This window comes from Squalius cephalus (assembly GCF_949319135.1).
Source record: "Squalius cephalus genome assembly, chromosome: 1".
Classification (NCBI taxonomy): domain Eukaryota; kingdom Metazoa; phylum Chordata; class Actinopteri; order Cypriniformes; family Leuciscidae; genus Squalius; species Squalius cephalus.
This window is the reverse complement of record NC_137122.1, coordinates 20018196-20038647: the sequence shown is the minus strand read 5'-3', so window position 1 is coordinate 20038647 and position 20452 is coordinate 20018196. Positions and strand designations below refer to the sequence as shown.

Below are 20452 nucleotides of genomic sequence, written 5' to 3'. Positions count from 1 at the left end.
AATTGCGACTTTTTATCTCACAATTGCGAGTTTACATCTCGCAATTCTGACTTTATTTCTCAGAATTGCGAGATATAAAGTCAGAATTCTGAGATATAAAGTCAGAATTGCGTGAAATAAAGTCAGAATTCTGAGATATAAAGTCAGAATTGCGAGATATAAAGTCGCAATTGCGTGATATAAAGTCAGAATTCTGACTTTTTTTCTCGCAATTGCGACTTTATATCACGCAATTCTGACTTTATATCTCAGAATTCTGACTTTATATCACGCAATTCTGACTTTATATCTCACAATTCTGACTTTATATCACGCAATTCTGACTTTATATCTCAGAATTCTGACTTTATTTCACGCAATTCTGACTTTATATCTCACAATTCTGACTTTATTTCACGCAATTCTGACTTTATATCTCAGAATTCTGACTTTATATCACGCAATTCTGACTTTATATCTCAGAATTCTGACTTTATATCTCAGAATTCTGACTTTATATCACGCAATTGCGAGATATAAAGTCAGAATTGCATGATATAAAGTCAGAATTGTGAGATATAAACTATTCTAAGGTAAAAAAAAAAAAAAGTCCGTCTTTTTTTTTCCCTTAGAATTGGACTTTATATCTCACAATTCTGAGAAAAGATGTCAGAATTGCGAGATATAAACTCGCAATTGCGTGATATAAAGTCAGAATTCTGAGATATAAAGTCAGAATTGCGTGAAATAAAGTCAGAATTGTGAGATATAAAGTCAGAATTGCGTGAAATAAAGTCAGAATTCTGAGATATAAAGTCAGAATTGCGTGAAATAAAGTCAGAATTGTGAGATATAAAGTCAGAATTGCGTGAAATAAAGTCAGAATTCTGAGATATAAAGTCAGAATTGCGTGATATAAAGTCGCAATTGCGAGAAAAAAAGTCAGAATTCTGACTTTATAACACGCAATTGCGACTTTATATCTCAGAATTCTGACTTTATATCTCGCAATTCTGACTTTATATCTCAGAATTCTGACTTTATTTCACGCAATTCTGACTTTATATCTCAGAATTCTGACTTTATATCTCGCAATTCTGAGAAATAAAGTCAGAATTGCGAGATGTAAACTCGCAATTGTGAGATAAAAAGTCGCAATTATCTTTTTATTTTTTTATTTTGTGGCGGAAACAAGCTTCCATAGTGTTATGTACTGTATTGCAATAAATGTAAAAAGATGAATGCGACAGCTTGAACAGACTCATACTGTAAATGTGCTCTACTACAAGAACTCTTCCTCTTCGCAACACTGCCTCACCCGCTTTGTTGCTTGCGTGTTCCGGGGGAAAGGGTTTATGTAAATTTTAGGGTCAGTGATGTTATAACGAATAAGCTCATTGTAGTCCTTACCAGCCATTTGTTGTAGTCCTTTAAAAGTGATTCCTTTGCTTTGAACTTTGAATGTTGTAACTTTGCAGAGGTTGTTTATGTTCAACATTACACCCTTAAATCTAACTAAAGTAAAAAAAAAAAAAAAAGGTGAAATCATAATCAACCACCCCAAAAGATCATCCTTGAAATTGTTTTGTAGCCTGTCCCATAGTTATGTTCCTGACTTTTCATTTAAATTCATGTAAAGAATATGCAAGTGTTTATTAAACACTTAAAAAAAAATGTTCATGAAATCTCCATATATTGTCATGAATTATTGATGAATGTTCTCATAATTTTATCAGAAAACGTCTTTGAACAAAATTCTTCAAATGCACGTTAAATATTAAGGACTTAAATGGTTCATTTGACAACACTCAGTGTTAAAAAACAAACAAAAAAAAAAACACTGTATTGCATCTGCTTCCTCTAAGGCAGCAACACCAGTTTACTTAATCTTTATTATTCTTTAACCTATTTTTTTTCTTGTTTGTGCTACTAATTTAAATGCAGAGTTATGGGGAAAATGGGTGTATTAAATGTGCAATAAGACTTTATTTTCGGTCTTGTCGACTTTGTGGTGGACGAGATACTGAGACACATCCAACACACTCAAGGTAAAATGTATTCCTATCAGAAATGAGCTTGAGCAAAATGTCACAACTGTACTTTAACTTTCACTTTTGAATCATGTGACACTGTTTCTCTCCGACAGGAGGCGCTGTGACTCCCAGATGACTTATAAATGATTACAAGGATTATTCTTATATAGACATTTTTCATGAGTAAATGATGGCGCCGCCATTACGAATTCTAACTTCCTATTGAATGCTGTCCTGTTCCGGTCTCCATATGAACTCATTCTATGAGCGCCCATCTGTTTCAAATGCAGATAACTTTGTGTCATTTACACACTCATTAAACTTTAAAGGTTGAGGCACTGACAAAAGAAGGTCATTGAACACTGTAAATGAATGGCGCTCTGGCGAGCCATGCGCTGATGAAAAGGGTATGTCTACCTCAGATTTAACATTTGGTCTGTACGTCCAGCATCAGGTAATAACATAATCTCATTTATGGTAGAGAAAGCTGCTTATATGAACAAAAGTAACCGTGAAGAATTTAATATAAACACAGCTTTTGTGTCTTTATCAACTTTTCCATATATAGCTACTGGCCCTGATAAACATCACATATACTTACCGCTTGCTCCATTTCTGTAAATCTGAATGAATGACTCTACCCGTTGCTCTAGTCTTCATCAACAGCCCTGCTGGTGAGATCGACTAACAGCAGATGGAGATTATGAATCGATAATCTATTGATATTCCTGCAGTTCTGTGGATGTGAAATGTTGTATTTTCTACTGAATTTGAACCACTGAATTTGTGGAAACTAAATAAAATGGACCGAAATTTGCCTGTTGAATATTATAGAATGCATTTTTAAACAGAATTAATATTTTGGAAGTGAAATCGGAAAGGTGAGTATGGATCATTTTTAATAATGAAAATGTGCGTGAAATGTTTTGAATTAAATTATTCGCAGCTTAAATATACAACCATGTTGAATTTCAGCCCATAAAAATGCAAGCCCTAAAAATACCATGCATAAAAATGCAAGCACAAGTTAATGCAACGTCCAATTCAACAAGCTTTTTTTTTTTCAAACACATTTGCCATTATTTTACTTCCATACCCAGTGTTCCTCATTCCCCAAACAGTCCCCTTAATTAGTTATCAGGACTAGATCCGAAAGCACAACACACATTACACAAAGTTCATTCATTATATTAGAACTTCGCAAAAGGTGAGCAAAAAAGGTGAGTATCCTGGAAAATACTGTCAGTCAAGAATAACATTTTACATTTAATGCATTTGGCAGATGCTTTTATCCAAAGCAACTTACATTGCATTTCAAGATACACATTTACATTCTTATCAGTTCATGCTTTCCCTGGGAATCAAACCCATGACCTTGGCATTGCATGTGCCAACGCTCTACTGTTTGAGCTAGAGGAATAAAACATTAAAGGCTGTCAAATATTGCTGTATTGCCTTGTCATGTTCAGTTGCTTAAATCTTACCTTGCATTCTTTGAGCGTTAAAAAGTGCCATGCTGAAATTCCTGCTCAACTTCTGTGAACAAACAACACCCCTTATTTTATATGTTTGGCTGTCTCAAACATTTTTACATTGAAGAGCACTAACAACAACCATTCGTCTCTGCCGACAAATTTAATTAACTCATTCTTAATTAATTTGAATAGACAGGGCCACATTGTCCAGCTGTCCACCAGGAAAAACTGCTCCAGATACCCAGTCCGCATGATAACAGGTGGTGCAGACTCATTTCTGTCCCACTGGCTCTCAGTGAGAGCGCATTGCACAACAGATTTACATGTGTAACGGACGTAGGCCAGTAAGATCTGTGCGTGTAAACCTCACTCCCCTGGCCTCAAGAGGTGCGCTAGCGACCAATGGTAATATCTGCGGTAATGGCTCCCCTCCCATGTCTAAGACCCTGGTTTGAATCCCGCTCGGAGTGGATTGTGTAATACTGGTTTCAGTTGGTGCCGTGACCCAGACGGGTTTACACACACAGCTCTTACTGGTCTACGTCAAACTCCCCCCCTTACACCTCACTCCTCTCTCCAGTGGCCTCAAGAGGTGCAATAGTGACTAGCGTTAAAGGTCGGGTCTTTAGCATTCTTGTTAGCGCGCTGCCTCCTATACCGGAGACCCCGGTTCAAATCCCACTCGGAGTGGGTCGAGAAGGACCGGTTACACATGCTTTTCTAAAATACTGCTATTTATATATGTGTACATGCAATATGAAAATGCCATGTGATGGTGTACAGACATCAAACTGCAAACATCAAGCTGTAGAAAAGAGATTAATTTTATTTTTCAGGGAGATAATTTCAATCAAATACTATCCAATTAATCCAATGATAGGATAACAGCTTCAGGTAAGTAACTAAAAAAAAAAAACATTAATATTGTTAGTTGACACTCATCTTTAGGCTTTGAAAATCACAGAATGGCACAGCTGGTTTTATTCTTCTGTTTTTCAACTTCTTTTAGTAGTTCTTTTATCTCTTCTCCTTTCTGGACCTGCAGATGTTGATAGAGTTTTTCCAGTAGTTCATGTTGTTTCTGACGTTCTTCCAGCATCAGTTTGAGCTCCTGAACGTGCTGCTCTTTTCTCTCTCTGAAATCATTCAGTTCTTCTGCTTTTTTTCTAGCTTCATCTTCATGTTTCTTCTTTATGACTTTTATTTTCTCTTCATATTCCTTTTTCATTTCATTTCTCTCTTTCTCTTCTTTTTCTTTTCTCTCCTTATCCTCTTTTTCTCTTCTCCTTTTCTCTTCATCTTGCTCTTGTTTCAGATCTTCAACCATTTTCTTCCATCTCTTTCTCTCTTCTTCTCGTCTTTCATCATCCTCTCGTTTTCTTCTCTCCCACTCCTCTTTTCTCTCTCCCTCCAGCCTTTCATAATGTCTTTCCATTTCAGTTTTCTTTTCTTCATATTCTCTCTCTTTGTCTTCTCTTTCTCTTCTCTGTTTCTGTCTTTCGTCCTCTATCTTCTGTCTTTCTTCTTCTCTCTCTCTTTCAAATCCCTTTCTCATTTTCTCCAGTTCTTCTTGTTTTTCTCTCAGTTGTTCGTCATGTTTATCCTTTCTCTTTCTTTCATTTTCCTCTCGTTCTCTCATCTGTCGCTTCTTTTCATCCTCCCATTCTCTCTGCTGTCGTTTAATTTCCTCTTGAATCTCTTTTCTGTCATTTTCAGCCTCTTTTAATTTTCTTTTCCATCTCTGTCTCTCTTCCTCTTCTTGTTCAATCCTCATTTGCTCCTCAGATTGTCTCTTCTTTATTTCCTCTTTTTGTTTCTTTCGTAACTCCATTATAATACATTCTTGTTCATTTTTCATCTTTTCTTGATCTTGTCTGTATTTCTCTTCTCTCTTTCTATCTTCTTCTTCTCTTACTTTTTTCTGTTTTTCATACTGTGATCTCTGATATTTAATCTCTCTCTTCATTTTTTCTATTTTTCGATGATATTCAGTTTTTTGCTGCTCTTCCTCTTCTGATCGTTTCTGATTTTCAGTCTCTCGTTTTTTCTGTTCCATTTTCTCTTTTACTTCAAACTCCTTTCTGAGTCTTTCCTCTTTTTTTCTGAATTGATTCTCCATTTTCATTCTGTCCCCGTCTGCTCTTTGTTTCTCTTCCTCGAGCCTCTTCATCATATTTTCCTTTTCCATCTCATATTTAGCTTTTAATTTTTCATTCTGAGTCTGAATTTCTCTTTCTCTCTCTCTCAGTATTTCCTCCATTCTCTTTTTAATGGACATCTCTGCCTCCTCAAACATGCAGTTAGTGAAGTATCGACCCTCATTACTATTTTTCACTTCTTCTATCATGTTTAACAGTTGAATCACTTGAGTTTCGTCTTGTTTTTCTTTGTTGTTGAAAACCAAGAATCTGTTTCCACAATCCCTGATCAGTTTCTTCAGTTCAGCACAGTTATATTTGCACACGTAATCTTCGATGGACTCATTCTCAAGTTCGTCTCCTCTAGTGAACAGAACGATGCTGAACTGAGCAGCTTTATGACCAAAGATCTTCTTTATTAGATCCATAGTGTCCATTGCCTCCTTGGTGAATCTTCCTAAACTCAACACAATGACAAACACATGAGGTCCAGGTGACGACAGTGAAATACATTTCACAATTTCTTCCACCACTTGATCAGTTTGCAGAGTCGTGTCAAAGAGTCCTGGAGTATCAACAACAGCTACTGATCGACCATCAACTTCACCAACTCCCTTCTCACAAACTGTCGTCACTGAATCTGGTCTTATTTGGCTGTGGAACTCATTTCTTCCCAGAATAGTGTTTCCTGTTGCACTCTTTCCACTTCCTGTCTTCCCGATCAGCACAATCCTCAGACACTCCTGGTCATCTGATTTACTTTCAGCACCTGAAAAATAATGTTGGTAGAATTCATTTATTACTATCAGGCAGATTTAGGTTTGGTGTTTTTCAATAAAATAAAACTGAACACAAAGCATAGAACAATGTCACAGACTAACTTTAAAAAAAAAAGTTACACTAACATCAAGAAAACATTTTAACGTTTCCATCACCAAAACTGAAAAAAAAAAAAAAAAAAAAAAAAAAACATTAGCTATGGTTCCCATATTTTACCATAAAAAATACAGTAGTAACCTTTTAGTTATTATGGGACAATCCTTATATTTCATTAACTGATAAACATTATCATTACATTTTACTAAGCTTTAAACAATTGTTATATACTGATAACCACCAAAATAATTTCGGTAGTAAAAAAAACAAAAAACACATGATGATTCAAAGTTCACCACAATTATTTTTCTACAAGCTGAAGCACGTTAATATAAAGAATGTGTGTCATACACACAAATACAAAACACTATGATGGTGACACACACAACTCTAAAATAATGCTTAGGTAACATTTATTTTTGATGGTCCACTTTAGACATTTTACTAACTATAAGTAACTTTGCAGCTACATGTCAACTAACTGTCATTAGAGTAGACTATAGTCGACTGTAGTAGACTGTTAGGGTTAGGGTTCAGGTAATAAGTTGACATAGTTGCAAAGTTATTTATAGTCAATAGAATGTCTGTTGGGGGACCATCAAAATAAAGTGTTGGTAGATAAGCAGACAGTCTACTAATACTCTACTAATACTCTAATGACAGTTAGCTGACATGTAGTTACAAAGGTACTTATTGTTAGTAGAATTTCTAAAGTGGACCATCAAAATGCCATAAACATTCATTAAACAACGTATGATTTATCATAATTATTTTAATCGCAGTGTTAATATAATCAATAATGTGAAATTTATTAAACAGTCCTCATATAATCAAAGAAAAGACTCTTTATGAGATCAGTGAATCGGGCTACATGATGATTATGTCATTATCAATAAATACACAGCAAAATCCACAGTGTTAAATTAACACTCCTCGGTGTACATATGTACACTCTAAAAAGAGATGTGTTAAAAATGACACATGTTGTGTCAGTTTTAACACATGTAGTGAGTGTGCTCAGGGACAACACATGTTGTGTCAAATTTAACACAATAAATGTGTAAGTCATTTTAACACACAAATTGTGTCATTTTAAAAAATAAAGCGAAAGGGCCAGATGCAAAAATATTAACCGTTTAATCAATAGTCGAGAACAGAATGCATGTGAACACAAAGTACAACACAATGTTTCAATCTCAATGACTGGACAGACTCACTGTACTGGACATTATTCAGTTATTCACGCTTCAACCCCTAACTGATAATGCTGCTTTTGACAAAAGTTCATGAAGAGATAACAGTTCACAGAGTTTGCGCTTTGAATTTAATTAAAATGTAACAACTGACAAAATATTGTATATAAATAACTTGTATTCACACTGGCCTGTTTGTTTGAGAACATAGCAAACACTGCATACCATTCACAGTGATGGTGAGTGTCGGCGCTCAAAATGATGAGTTGAAAACAACACAACCTGTAGAAAGAGATGTTAAAAATGACACATGTTGTGTAGATTTTAACACATGTAGTGTGTGTGCTAAGGGACAACACATGTTGTGTAGATTTTAACACATGTTGTGTAGATTTTAACACATGTAGTGAGTGTGCTCAGGGACAACACATGTTGTGTCAAATTTAACACACAACCTGTGTCGATTCTTAACACATCTCTGTGTTTATAAGGACTACACATTTTGTGTTACCTTTAACACAACTAATGTGTTATTCCTCTTACACAGAAGTGTGTTGAAACCTTTTACACACTAATGTGTTATAGTTACACAACTTGTGTCAGATATGTGTCACATGTGACTGTAGTCGGTGTGTATTTGCCAGAGTTACTTCCTGTGTTTTTACAACTGAGTGTTTAGATGAACGCTGAAACGTATTGTTAACTTGTGTTTATGGAGTCCAGTGACGTTTAATAAAGAGTTTGTTTGAACATTTGGATGGTTTAGACATCATGAATCTACATAGACAAGCTCTTATTGAGAATTAACTGAGTTTTAGATGGTGATGTTTCATTGAATGTTTTATTTGAAGTCACCAGAATCGTGATTAATGGCTCCTTTATTTGAGCTCTTGACCCTTTACTCATCTTTTAGTTTTTCTCTGGCTGCTTTAACTGTATTTAATAAAATACTTTTGTTATGGCGAGTGAAAAGATGATCAGATTTTTCTTGATGATGTCATAATCAACAAGTGCTGATCTGATCAAGTTTATGAGTAAATGGATGGTGTGCATTTAATTTATTTATGTGCTGTTAGTTATAATGATCTTGTGACACTATATCATGCTGTGCAGAAAAATAAAATAAATGTTTTCTGAAAATATTAATCTGCAGCAGAAATTAGTCAAACACAGACCTCAAGAATCAGCGCATGAATCTCAACAATGGTGACAAACAAAAAGCTTCATGCTGCAATGCATGCTGGGAGTCATGGATGAGATTTGCACTATTGTGGCACCCAGCATGCATTGCTGCATGAAGCTTTTTGTTTGTCACCATTGTTGAGATTCATACGCTGATTCTTGATGTCTGTTTGATACCTTAGACTGTAAGATTCTGTACGAACTGTGTATTTAAAAATTAATTTTAAGCTAAGTGCATTATGCTAATCTTTTATGTGTTACACTCATCTTTCAAATATTAAACTCTTTCTGAGCTCCATTTGAATAATCTTACATGTTCATGATGATAATATTATCATCTGAGCATATTTTTCTCATGATTATTTCTGCTTTTTCAAATGCGCAGATTAAATACACATTTACAGCAATCAGAGAAAACTAATGTTAAAGAGTCAAGGGTCAAGAGCCCAAATAAAGCTGACACTAATCACGATTCTGGTGACTTTAAATGAAACATTCAATGAATCGTCAACACCAAAACCTGTTAATTCTCAATAAGAGCTTCTGTAGAGTCTGACAGAAATAAAGTTAATCTGGTTATTAATAACAAGTGAAAGCAGCATTTGAAAAAGACATTGAAAAAGAGGTATGATGTGATTGGCTGAAAAAAAACCACCCGTTAAGTTTTCATTAATTAAGATTTAATTTATTTATTTGAATATATTGCTTTATTTATTTTAGAGCATTTTATGGGATGCCATATAAAATATACCTATAATTTTTTTCATAAAAACAAACTCTCCTCCACCCAGTGCTATTCTATCCAGAGTTACATTTTAACACACATTGTGTGTTAAAAATCTACACAACATGTGTCAACATACCATCAACACATGCTGTGTGTTGTTTTTTTAACACATCTCTTTTTAGAGTGTTTCCAGAGTTACATTTTAACACACATTGTGTGTTAAAAATCTACACAACATGTGTCAAATTCCATCAACACATCTTGTGTGTTGTTTTTTAACACATCTCTTTTTAGAGTGTAGCTAAGTTTCCATCCACTTGTCAATCGAATTATCTGAAGTTCGGTAAAAAAAAACTAAAAAAAAAAAACTGCGAATAAAGCTGGTGAAAGTGTGTTTCCATCCAATGGCTTTAAAGCGTATAAAAACCTGTACGTAATCACAGGCTGATTCTCGATGTCTTTGTGTGCCTAAAAGGAATATTTTTTTTTTCTTTTATACTTTTTATACTGCTAAACTTCACATTGAACGAGCGCTGCGCGCATGCGCACCAAATATAAGCACAATAATTCTGACCAATATACTATACATTTTGCTTGGAAAATTAAAAGGCTATGCGATATTTTATAACACCAGACATACACTCACCTAAAGGATTATTAGGAACACCTGTTCAATTTCTCATTAATGCAATTATCTAATCAACCAATCACATGGCAGTTGCTTCAATGCATTTAGGGGTGTGGTCCTGGTCAAGACAATCTCCTGAACTCCAAACTGAATGTCAGAATGGGAAAGAAAGGTGATTTAAGCAATTTTGAGCGTGGCATGGTTGTTGGTGCCAGACGGGCCGGTCTGAGTATTTCACAATCTGCTCAGTTACTGGGATTTTCACGCACAACCATTTCTAGGGTTTACAAAGAATGGTGTGAAAAGGGAAAAACATCCAGTATGCGGCAGTCCTGTGGGCGAAAATGCCTTGTTGATGCTAGAGGTCAGAGGAGAATGGGCCGACTGATTCAAGCTGATAGAAGAGCAACTTTGACTGAAATAACCACTCGTTACAACCGAGGTATGCAGCAAAGCATTTGTGAAGCCACAACACGCACAACCTTGAGGCGGATGGGCTACAACAGCAGAAGACCCCACCGGGTACCACTCATCTCCACTACAAATAGGAAAAAGAGGCTACAATTTGCACGAGCTCACCAAAAATGGACAGTTGAAGACTGGAAAAATGTTGCCTGGTCTGATGAGTCTCGATTTCTGTTGAGAATTTGTCAACATTCAGTCAGAATTTGGCGTAAACAGAATGAGAACATGGATCCATCATGCCTTGTTACCACTGTGCAGGCTGGTGGTGGTGGTGTAATGGTGTGGGGGATGTTTTTTTGGCACACTTTAGGCCCCTTAGTGCCAATTGGGCATCGTTTAAATGCCATGGCCTACCTGAGCTTTGTTTCTGACCATGTCCATCCCTTTATGACCACCATGTACCCATCCTCTGATGGCTACTTCCAGCAGGATAATGCACCATGTCACAAAGCTCGAATCATTTCAAATTGGTTTCTTGAACATGACAATGAGTTCACTGTACTAAAATGGCCCCCACAGTCACCAGATCTCAACCCAATAGAGCATCTTTGGGATGTGGTGGAACGGGAGCTTCGTGCCCTGGATGTGCATCCCACAAATCTCCAACTGCAAGATGCTATCCTATCAATATGGGCCAACATTTCTAAAGAATGCTTTCAGCACCTTGTTGAATCAGTGCCACGTAGAATTAAGGCAGTTCTGAAGGCGAAAGGGGGTCAAATACAGTATTGGTATGGTGTTCCTAATAATCCTTTAGGTGAGTGTATCTTCTAATTATAATAATTTATTAAATCTTTAAAACTATCTAATTAAATCTTGGGAACAAAATAGATATATAAAATATATTATATATATATATATATATATTTATTTATTTTTTAATATATATATATATATATATATATATATATATATATATTTTTTTTTTTAACAACGTTAAACATTTCATATACAATTTAACACGTTTGTAGGTCTTTATTGTTTTTTATTGGTCAGTGTTAGAGGATCTGTGTAACAGCTGAGGCTTAGCCTGACAGTTAGCCTGCCCTGGACCAGGCTAGTAGTTTCCCAGCATAAGTTGCCAGGGTAACTGAGTTCAAACTATTTTAAGTTTGCTTTATGAAGCAGAATCAACCGACAATAAGTCTGACTAACCAAATTAAGCCTGGCTTGTATTCTAATCTTGATTTATGGAACAACCCTCAGAAGACATTGATTAGCTGGTCCAGGTGTGTTTGATTAGGGCTCAGATAGATAGCATTAGCAACCATGAAAACAATGTTAAATCAATCTTAATGTGTACATTTTTGACTCATCATCACTTTGCATCACATCAAAAACAGATTTTTTTTTAAATATTTCATCCAAAAATCAATGGTAATGGCACTGAATCAATGTTACAATGTGATGTTGGTTCAACATCATGTTTGCACTCTAAGAAAATGAAACACAACAACTATAACTGACTTAAAGCCACACAGCCTGAAATCAACTGCAAATAAAAGAAGACAATACATCTCAGCAGAAGGTCTTTTTGACAATTAACAGAGGTTTAGCTGTTGATGATTTATTGAAAATGTTAGGTCACCATTGTTGTGATCAGTGTGTCATTTAGTTGGACAGTTTGACTCTTGGCTTTTATGAGAGTGTGTGATCTTCAATATTATGAAGTTGCAGACTTGGAGCTTGCAGCCACAGTCCCGCACCTGGATCCCCCATTCTCAGACCCCTCGTTTTTTGAGACAGCGCCATAAGGTAAAATAATTTCTGGTAGGCGAATGTTCCTTCTTTTTTCATTCTTTTTGCAATTGCTCTGTCAAATTCCTCGACTTCACTAAAATAAAAGATGATCAGTTAAATTAATATGGATTCATTTTAATACTTACGTTTTATAAGAACTAATTTAAGTAGTCTACATAAATGATATAAAGTAAAAATAATTACTCCGGCATTAATTAATTCAACTTATAGTTTTAGGAGAAAAGGTCCGGTAATTAAAAAAAAGGTCAAATGGTAAATCTGATTAAATAATTAATGATGACATTCTTTGATATTAACACACTTAATGTATTTAATTGGTCTACTTTAATGTCAACTAATTTTGATCAAATTTTTACAATGGCGTGTCTACAAAAAGTCCAAGGTTAATATTTTCGGGGGAAAAAGGCGAAAAAACATACATTAACCCCCTTTAAATTTTGTTACAAACTACTTTACAAATATTAAATGGACTATTCATATGTTGGTGTATCGATGAGCTATAAAGTAGTTTGATTAAAAAAGAAACCGAATGAGTATGATTCGCTAAATAAAATTGACGATACTCACGTTCTTCACGTTTATCCGATATAATTTGATAGGAGGCGCTGTCTCGAAAAACGAGGGGTCTGAGAATGCGGGACTGTAGATGCAGGCTCCGAGTCTGCAGCTTCATACTACTCGTGATCTTTGCAACAGTGTGTGCTTAAACACATAATTTAGTGCAAAGAAAGCCAGTTGAAATATTTTTCAGCATCATAATTCACTAATTTTACCACTGACCAAAAGGTAATTTCTCATTATAAAGTTTTATTCACAAACAATACTTTCTTGTCACAGATCAGACATTCCGAATTTTTTTTAAATACATTAATGGAAAAATAGTTTTAGATACACATCCAGACAACAAGAGTCAGCATATGAATCTCAACAATGGTGACATGCTTCATGCCGCAATGCATGTTGGGTAGCCACCATAGTATAAAACCAGCATGCATTGCAGCATGAAGCATGTCACCATTGTTGAGATTAGTATGCTGATTTTTGATGTCTGTGTGTCTAAAAACGATCATTCCTACTATGTATTTAAAAATCAAAATTCTGAACATTGATCTGTTGCAAGAAAGCAATATCCAGTTATGTTGAAGTGGTAAATTTGTAAACTATTTTACTTCTAATTATGCTGAAAATTGTTTCACTTGCTTATTATTATTGTTTCTGGCTTTCTTAGCAACAAATTATGTTTTGGTAAACACTGCTGCAAAGACCAGAATCACACATAAAAGCCAAGAGTCAAACTGTCCAACTAAAGCAAACACTGATCACAACAATGGTGACCAAACATCAGCTACTACACCTCTGTTAATTCTCAAAAAAATAAATAACTTGATGCAGATGCAGGACGCAGGGGCAAACTGAATTGCATTGCCAAGTCTGATCATCTGAATGAGCCAGCGAGACGCGCTGGGAAGGGCTACCGAGGCCCCCAGACACTGTGGCACTAGTGGAACTATTTCTGAATCAATCCCAGCTCAGAACTACCCTTGGACAACCCAAGAGGTTGATTATTGACTATTTCATTAATGCTCTTTCTCATTATATAAAGAAAGTGATCATGCAAATGCACAATACAAAAATCCACTCACCTTCTGACTGAATCTTCTGCTGCAAGTCATTAATCTTACTTTCCATTTCACTCAGTTTTTCTTGCAGTTCACGTCTGACTCTGTTCTCTTGAGCTTTCACATATGTCTGAAGTGAATATGGTTCAGTCTTTATGTTCTCTATATAATCCAGTAGTTCTGGGATTTGTCTCGAGTTTTCGAGCTCCTTTAACCCCATCACTGTACTGACCTCCACAGAGACTGATTAACCTCTGAGAATCTGGGCTGTCATTTATAAAGTCTATCACTGCTGCTCCAAAAACAAGATCTGAGGTGAAGAGCAGAATGAAATACTCAGAAGAGTCAAATATTCTTTTAATCTTTTCTATTTCTGCTTTGTCTTCATCAGTCAGTGGACCAACAGGAACAATGAGGAGGAAAACATGAACTCCAGGATTACAGAGAGACACACAGTTAAGAGTTGCACTCTTCAAGTCCTCCTCTGAGAGTCGATTGAGAGCTGGAAGCTCCACCAGACAGATCAGACGTCCATGAATCTTCTCTTCTTTCTTCACACACTCTTCACTGCTTGCTATTCGACATGAAGGTTTTATCTTTTTCCCTCTTAAAAGTTTTGACACAGCGACCTTAAGTGATCCATTGCTTCCACACAGCACCAGGTTCAACTTCTGTTTTCCAGAGAAATTAGCTGACACTAAAGAAAGAAAAAAAAAAACATATACATAGTCACACTTTCACAGAAAACTTTTTTTTAACTCCAGTCAGTTTAAAACAACATTATTTCTTGCTGAGACTTAATTAATTACTTACTATTGGGACGATTCCATTTTGGGCTATGCTTTCTTGTATCATCTTTAAAAAAAAAAAAAAGAAAAGTATAATTAAAAAACAATGTACAAATAATATGTTTACAATACATACTGCTCTTTCTAAATCACAAATATAAAGTTGGGAAGGCTGGGGTCCTTGTTCCGTTTTCTTCTAATTTAGTTTTCTGTTCCTCTTTCAAAGTGTCCAAAGTGTTAACAACAGTTCCCTGTTCCTCTCTTAATACCAGAGATGGAAAAAGTACTCACTTCCCGTAGAAGTACTGTAGAAGTACAGATACTTGTGTTAAAAAAAAAAAAAAAAAAAAAAAAACCCCGGTAAAAATAGAAGTACTGGTTTAACTTCTTTACTCAAGTAAGAGTAACAAAGTACAGGTTTGGAAATTTACAAGTAAAAGTAGCCCTGCGGATGACAACCATTTTTTTATGCAAAGCTACCAGGACCACACAAATGTTACTAGAGTGCAAGCTGAGAAATGTAAGTGGATATGGAAAAAAGGTTCTTTATATGCCATTGCCTACATTTTAAATGGATGTCTGCCAACAGGCCTAAAACATCACATATATGATTATTGTGACAGAGACTTGGACGATTCTGACTGAGCAAGATATGAATTCAATTGTGATAATCTTCCCCTTAACATTTAAATGAATCTACATATGTGTGTGTGCTCAAATATGGCTAAAGAAAATAAAAGGATAACATATGAATTACTAAACATGTCTTGCTGCTTGTCTGCCGAATCCCTGGGATTTCCGTTTTCTTCATTTTCAAAAATGTCGCCGTCCATACTACTATGTGCTAACGTTACCGCCATCAAGCCGCAATTAACGAGTTTGTTTGCCCATAAAATCTTTAAGATATTAGGTTAAACTTATTTGGCTTGCTGTCCACTGAAGAGGGGCTCGATGAAGCAGCTTCAACTCAAGCTCTGATATACCCCCCCAGTGGCTAAAAGTAGGATATGATAATTGAAGGACAAGGTACCTGAGATGAACTATGAAGGTGGAGTTTGGGGAGGTGGAGGGATACTGGAACAGCTGATGCTAGAGAGAGGTTAGCGGCTGCTTATATACTCAGGCTGTTGATTGAAAGATTAGATGGGCTCACTCCTCCCTAACTTACGTTTAGGAACTTCATTTATTTGCCGAGAATGAATGCCGCCGAATCTGTCGAGTCGTTTTGTAGTGGTGCGTCAAGTTCAACGTATATTCTCATCCAATTAGATTGAATTCGGTATTGATGACGCAAATAATAATAATAATAATGGTAACTCCACTGAAATTATTTGAAACTTATTTGAGAAAATGTTGTAAAATGTAACAAGTAGAAAGTACCGATAATCGTGTTAAAAATGTAAGGAGTAAAAGTGAAAATTAGGCACAAAAATAAATAGTAAAGTAAAAATATCTGAAAAATCTACTTTGTACTTTGTTACTTCCCATCTGCTTAATACTTGTATCTTAGTCCCTTGTCACATGGTTGCTTTGAATTCTATGAGTTTGAGTTTAATATATATTAAAGATGTCACTTTGGCTTAAACTTAAACTTTACTAACAAATAATTTTTTTCAGCAAGTTAAATGTTCAACAAGTACTGCTCAGACTGTTTAAAAATATACAAATGACAAATGTATTCCTTATGAAACGAAAATATATTTCCATATATTTGGAAACTTAATAAATACAAAAAACATAAATGTAAAGAAGTTGACAGACATCACTGCAATGGGACAATATAGAAACACTTTAAATCCCAACAGAACATTAAACACTAACAAAAAGTTAGATCTAAAAGATCTGTGAAGATCTCAGCAGAGGAGGATTAAACAACTCCACAAAAAGCATTACCAGCTTCACTTATTACTAACCAGAAATACTTTGTTTTTGTCACACGTCTACAGCAGTTCTTATTGAGAATTAACAGAGCTTTAGTAAAATAATAAAGTTTGAAGTCGCATAGACACAATTTAAACATATAGTCAGGTCTAGTATCTCTGAGAGTCACATTTAAATTTTAAAACCTGTTTGACAAGTTGTTTATGACTTTCTCAAATGTATTTTGTTGAAACTATAGTTAATGAATCACAATCTTAAAATAGCAAGTCTGAAAACTTACAAAAGGGACTTTCTTCATCACTTATCCTTTTTTGTCTCTCTCTGGGTTTTCCATAATCATTGTAGTGAGAACTCGTGCTTTTGTCCTCGATTGGCTCTTCATCCACAGACATTACTTTAAAATCATGAAATATGTCACATGTGAGATAGTCTTCCTGGTTTCCTTTGCACATCTGATCAACCCATGTAAATATATCTGAATGTAATTCTGTGTTTGTTTCATCCAGCTGCAGATGTCGACCTCCACAGTCCTTAATCAACTGATGAATAGTGTGCGGTTGCACTATAGTGCTGCCTCCAATCAGTTGTGCAGTATGGCTGATTACAGAACTAATTAATGTGCATGTCTCTTTATCAGTCGTGAGCACGATGGTGCGTTTAATCGCTTCTTCACTGAACTGTTTCAGCACATATTTCACTCTTCTCACATCCTCCTCAGTGAAGTCTTCATGCTGAAGTACGAGTACGAAGGCGTGAGGTCCTGGATCAGACTGATAAACACACTCTCTCACAGTCAGTGTGATTTGATGATGTGACATGTTTGGATTCAGCAGATGAAGAGTGTTAATGACAGTGATGTGTCTGTCCTCCACCGTTCCACTGACTGGGATTACATTATTCTGCTCTAAAGCTGCCGGCTCTTCATTCTCACGCATTCCCAGGATCAAGTTTCTAACTTTGCAGTTTTCTGATACATTCTTCCCCAGAAGAACAATCCTCAAATCACACACTGGAATACAAAACAAAATACTGTAAAGAAAAAAAAACTTGAAAAATAATCACCTAAAAAGTGTAGAAATAGCTATCATAATCACTGAAAATTTTAACATTTGTGAGTATTTTGGCTTGAGATTTACATTACTGAATATTAAATGAAAAAAAATGTTCGGTTGGGATTCCTATGTAAATTATTCACAACCAGATTTCCTACTACATATAGAAACCTCAAAAAACAACTGACTGTCACTGAATATTACAACAACATGTGCAGCCATATTTACATGGTAACTATATAATCTATAATTGAACAGACTTACTGTTAGGAGTGTCAGAATTTAGACTGTCCCACCTTTGCCCCTCTGAAAATAAAACCATCCAAATAGTAATAGATGTAAAGAATATAATGTAATTGAAGCTTCAATGATCATGACAGATTGAATTAGTGACAGAACCGGTCAACGACAGAACGTTGGGATTCGGTTCAAACTCATACATTTTGAAAAAAAAATTATCAAGAAAAACATTTAAAAACGAACAAAATGACAGAGTGTGTGTACATTTTTTTTTTTTAACTCTTTGAAAATAGGTGGAAGTCTTTCTGCATATGTGACTGAATCTAGAAAAAATCAAGAAGAAAATTAAATACACACCTAAAAATACTATCAGTGACAAAGTGGCAAATACTCTACATATTTCATCAAAACAATTTATGACTTTTTCACCGGTTATCTTTATTTACTCCATTGCCATGGCATTATATACACATTTCAACCTATCTTCTATTTATTGTAATTTAATTTGTTGCCTACCCATTCTGGATGTTATTTCACCTCAAGCGTTGTGCTGAAATCTGATTCCTCAGCACTGCTCCTACTTTCTTTTACATTCACATGAGTCTCACACAGCCACACCTTTGACTGTGGGCAGTCTGTGGCTAGACTGTTTTACTCTGAGGAGATTTTCAGTTCAGTCTTTTCCTCAATGCTAACAAAAGACAGTCAAGAAACTGTTGTAGAAAATAGTCTATATACATGGATTAGTTTGAAAGAAGCAAAAGACGCAAATAAATTACAGATCTTTTCAAGTGAAACAGAAACTGCAGCTTCACCAATGTTGTAACGGGACATATTCGCACTTCTCTTTTTACATTTTCATTGAATCTGAGTCTGCTTCATGAGGGGGCCTGGCCTGGCCACTGTGTCCTTCTCAATAATTTACTCAAAGTTGCTTATATAAAGTCACACGAAAGAAAAAAAAGAGTCACAAAACTCACAAAAGAGTGCTGGGACAATGACAGACTGTGCATTTATTTGCATTTACTAAACTCCAAATACTTTGTGCATGTCTGAAACTTAACCAAATAAATAAAAAAAAATAAAAAAACATCAATTTTTCAAAGAAGTTAACAAACATCATTACAATACAGTTACTGCCTTTTAAATATAGTAACAAGCAGCAGAGGTGGGTAATCCAGGGGTCAAAGAGTAAAAGTCCTGCCATGTTTATTCCACCCATAAACTCAGTCAGCTGATTTCACTAATTAGTTCTCTCTCCTGTCTGAATTAGCAAATCCAGGTGATTGGAACAAAATACTGAGGAGGACTTTTACTTTCTGAACCTGGACTTTACACCTCTGCATAGCAATGCCACATGTCAGCCAAGAGCAAAGAAATAAACCAGAACTGGACCTCTTAATTCTTTGAAAGCTTCGTCTGATTGTTTTGGGGAAAGATTATAAGCGTCAGGAGTGTCAAAAAACAGTATCATCTTGTGTCAGGTCAAATTTACAGCCATAAACCTGAGAGCGCATTTCTGCTGTTTTATTCATTAAGCACAAATTAATATGTTATAAATATTGTTCACATGTAGTATAATGAGACTCTGACCTCAACCGGTGATCGGTTGGCAAGATGTCCGCTGTGACGAACCAGCCTCACTGAAAAGGGTGCGTTATTTCTGAAGAATCCAAACGGACTGACTGACAACAGGGCTCCTGCTCACGGCTGCTCTTGATGAATACTGTGATAGCTTTGAACCACTGTTGATCTCATTCTCCACTTCACAAGCGTGAATTCAAATCTCCCACTTACCCTTGATACAGATCCAAACTTACTCGGCTGATCAGCTAACCGTTGTGGGCGGGAATAAACAGCGGAAAAGTAATGGCGACAAATTTTTAATTGCGTCATCGCTCGCGTGAGCGCGCACACACACACAAAGCCATGGATGTGCAGCAACGGAGATTTGGAAAAATATTCATAAAATATACATGAAATTATTGGAGAATAAGACAATGAAGTAATGATCAAAATAGCATATATTTGCAAGACAAGATTAAAAGACTAGCCTATGCAATAAAAAATTATTCAATTCAGTTCAAGTGCATTACATCAACAGATTACAAATTGCATTTCAAAAAAGGATCTTTATTATTGACACAAAAGTAACACACAAAAGCAGATATTGGCAAAAGAAGGAACCTTGAACAGTCGACTTTCTCTGAAATGCCGGGAAGAGAACAATGGTGAACAACTTATTACAACTGTGTATTACAAATAAGCGAACTTACTATAAGTACACTAAATTACCACTATACGTTTTTGTATTTTAACATATTTTATGAAAGTACTCTGATATGCCACTAAAAATACACTTATTTTAGAGTGTACTGTATAAAGTGTACAGAAGTCACACTTCTAATTAAGTGA

The 20452-nt window shown here is 35.5% G+C and overlaps 1 protein-coding gene across 1 annotated transcript; it reads right to left on the bottom strand.

Moving 5' to 3' along the window:
* Positions 1-3280: 3280 nt before the first annotated feature.
* Positions 3281-18608, bottom strand: LOC307164293 (uncharacterized protein). Its single transcript, XM_079880930.1, has 6 exons — positions 18554-18608; positions 18062-18103; positions 17026-17754; positions 14890-14931; positions 14101-14773; positions 3281-6394 (listed from the first exon to the last, which is right to left on the bottom strand). Exons 5-6 carry the CDS (start codon positions 14294-14296, stop codon positions 4446-4448), a joined length of 2145 nt encoding a protein of 714 aa, XP_079737056.1. The 5' UTR covers positions 14297-14773; positions 14890-14931; positions 17026-17754; positions 18062-18103; positions 18554-18608; the 3' UTR covers positions 3281-4445.
* Positions 18609-20452: the final 1844 nt, after the last annotated feature.

Coding starts and splice junctions, on each gene's coding strand:
- LOC307164293 (XM_079880930.1), bottom strand. CDS start 14,296: ATGGGGTTAAAGGAGCTCGAAAACTCGAGACAAATCCCAGAACTACTG. Junction 6,395..14,100: donor GCAGAAGATTCAGTCAGAAG/GTGAGTGGATTT, acceptor ATTATTTTTCAG/GTGCTGAAAGTAAATCAGAT.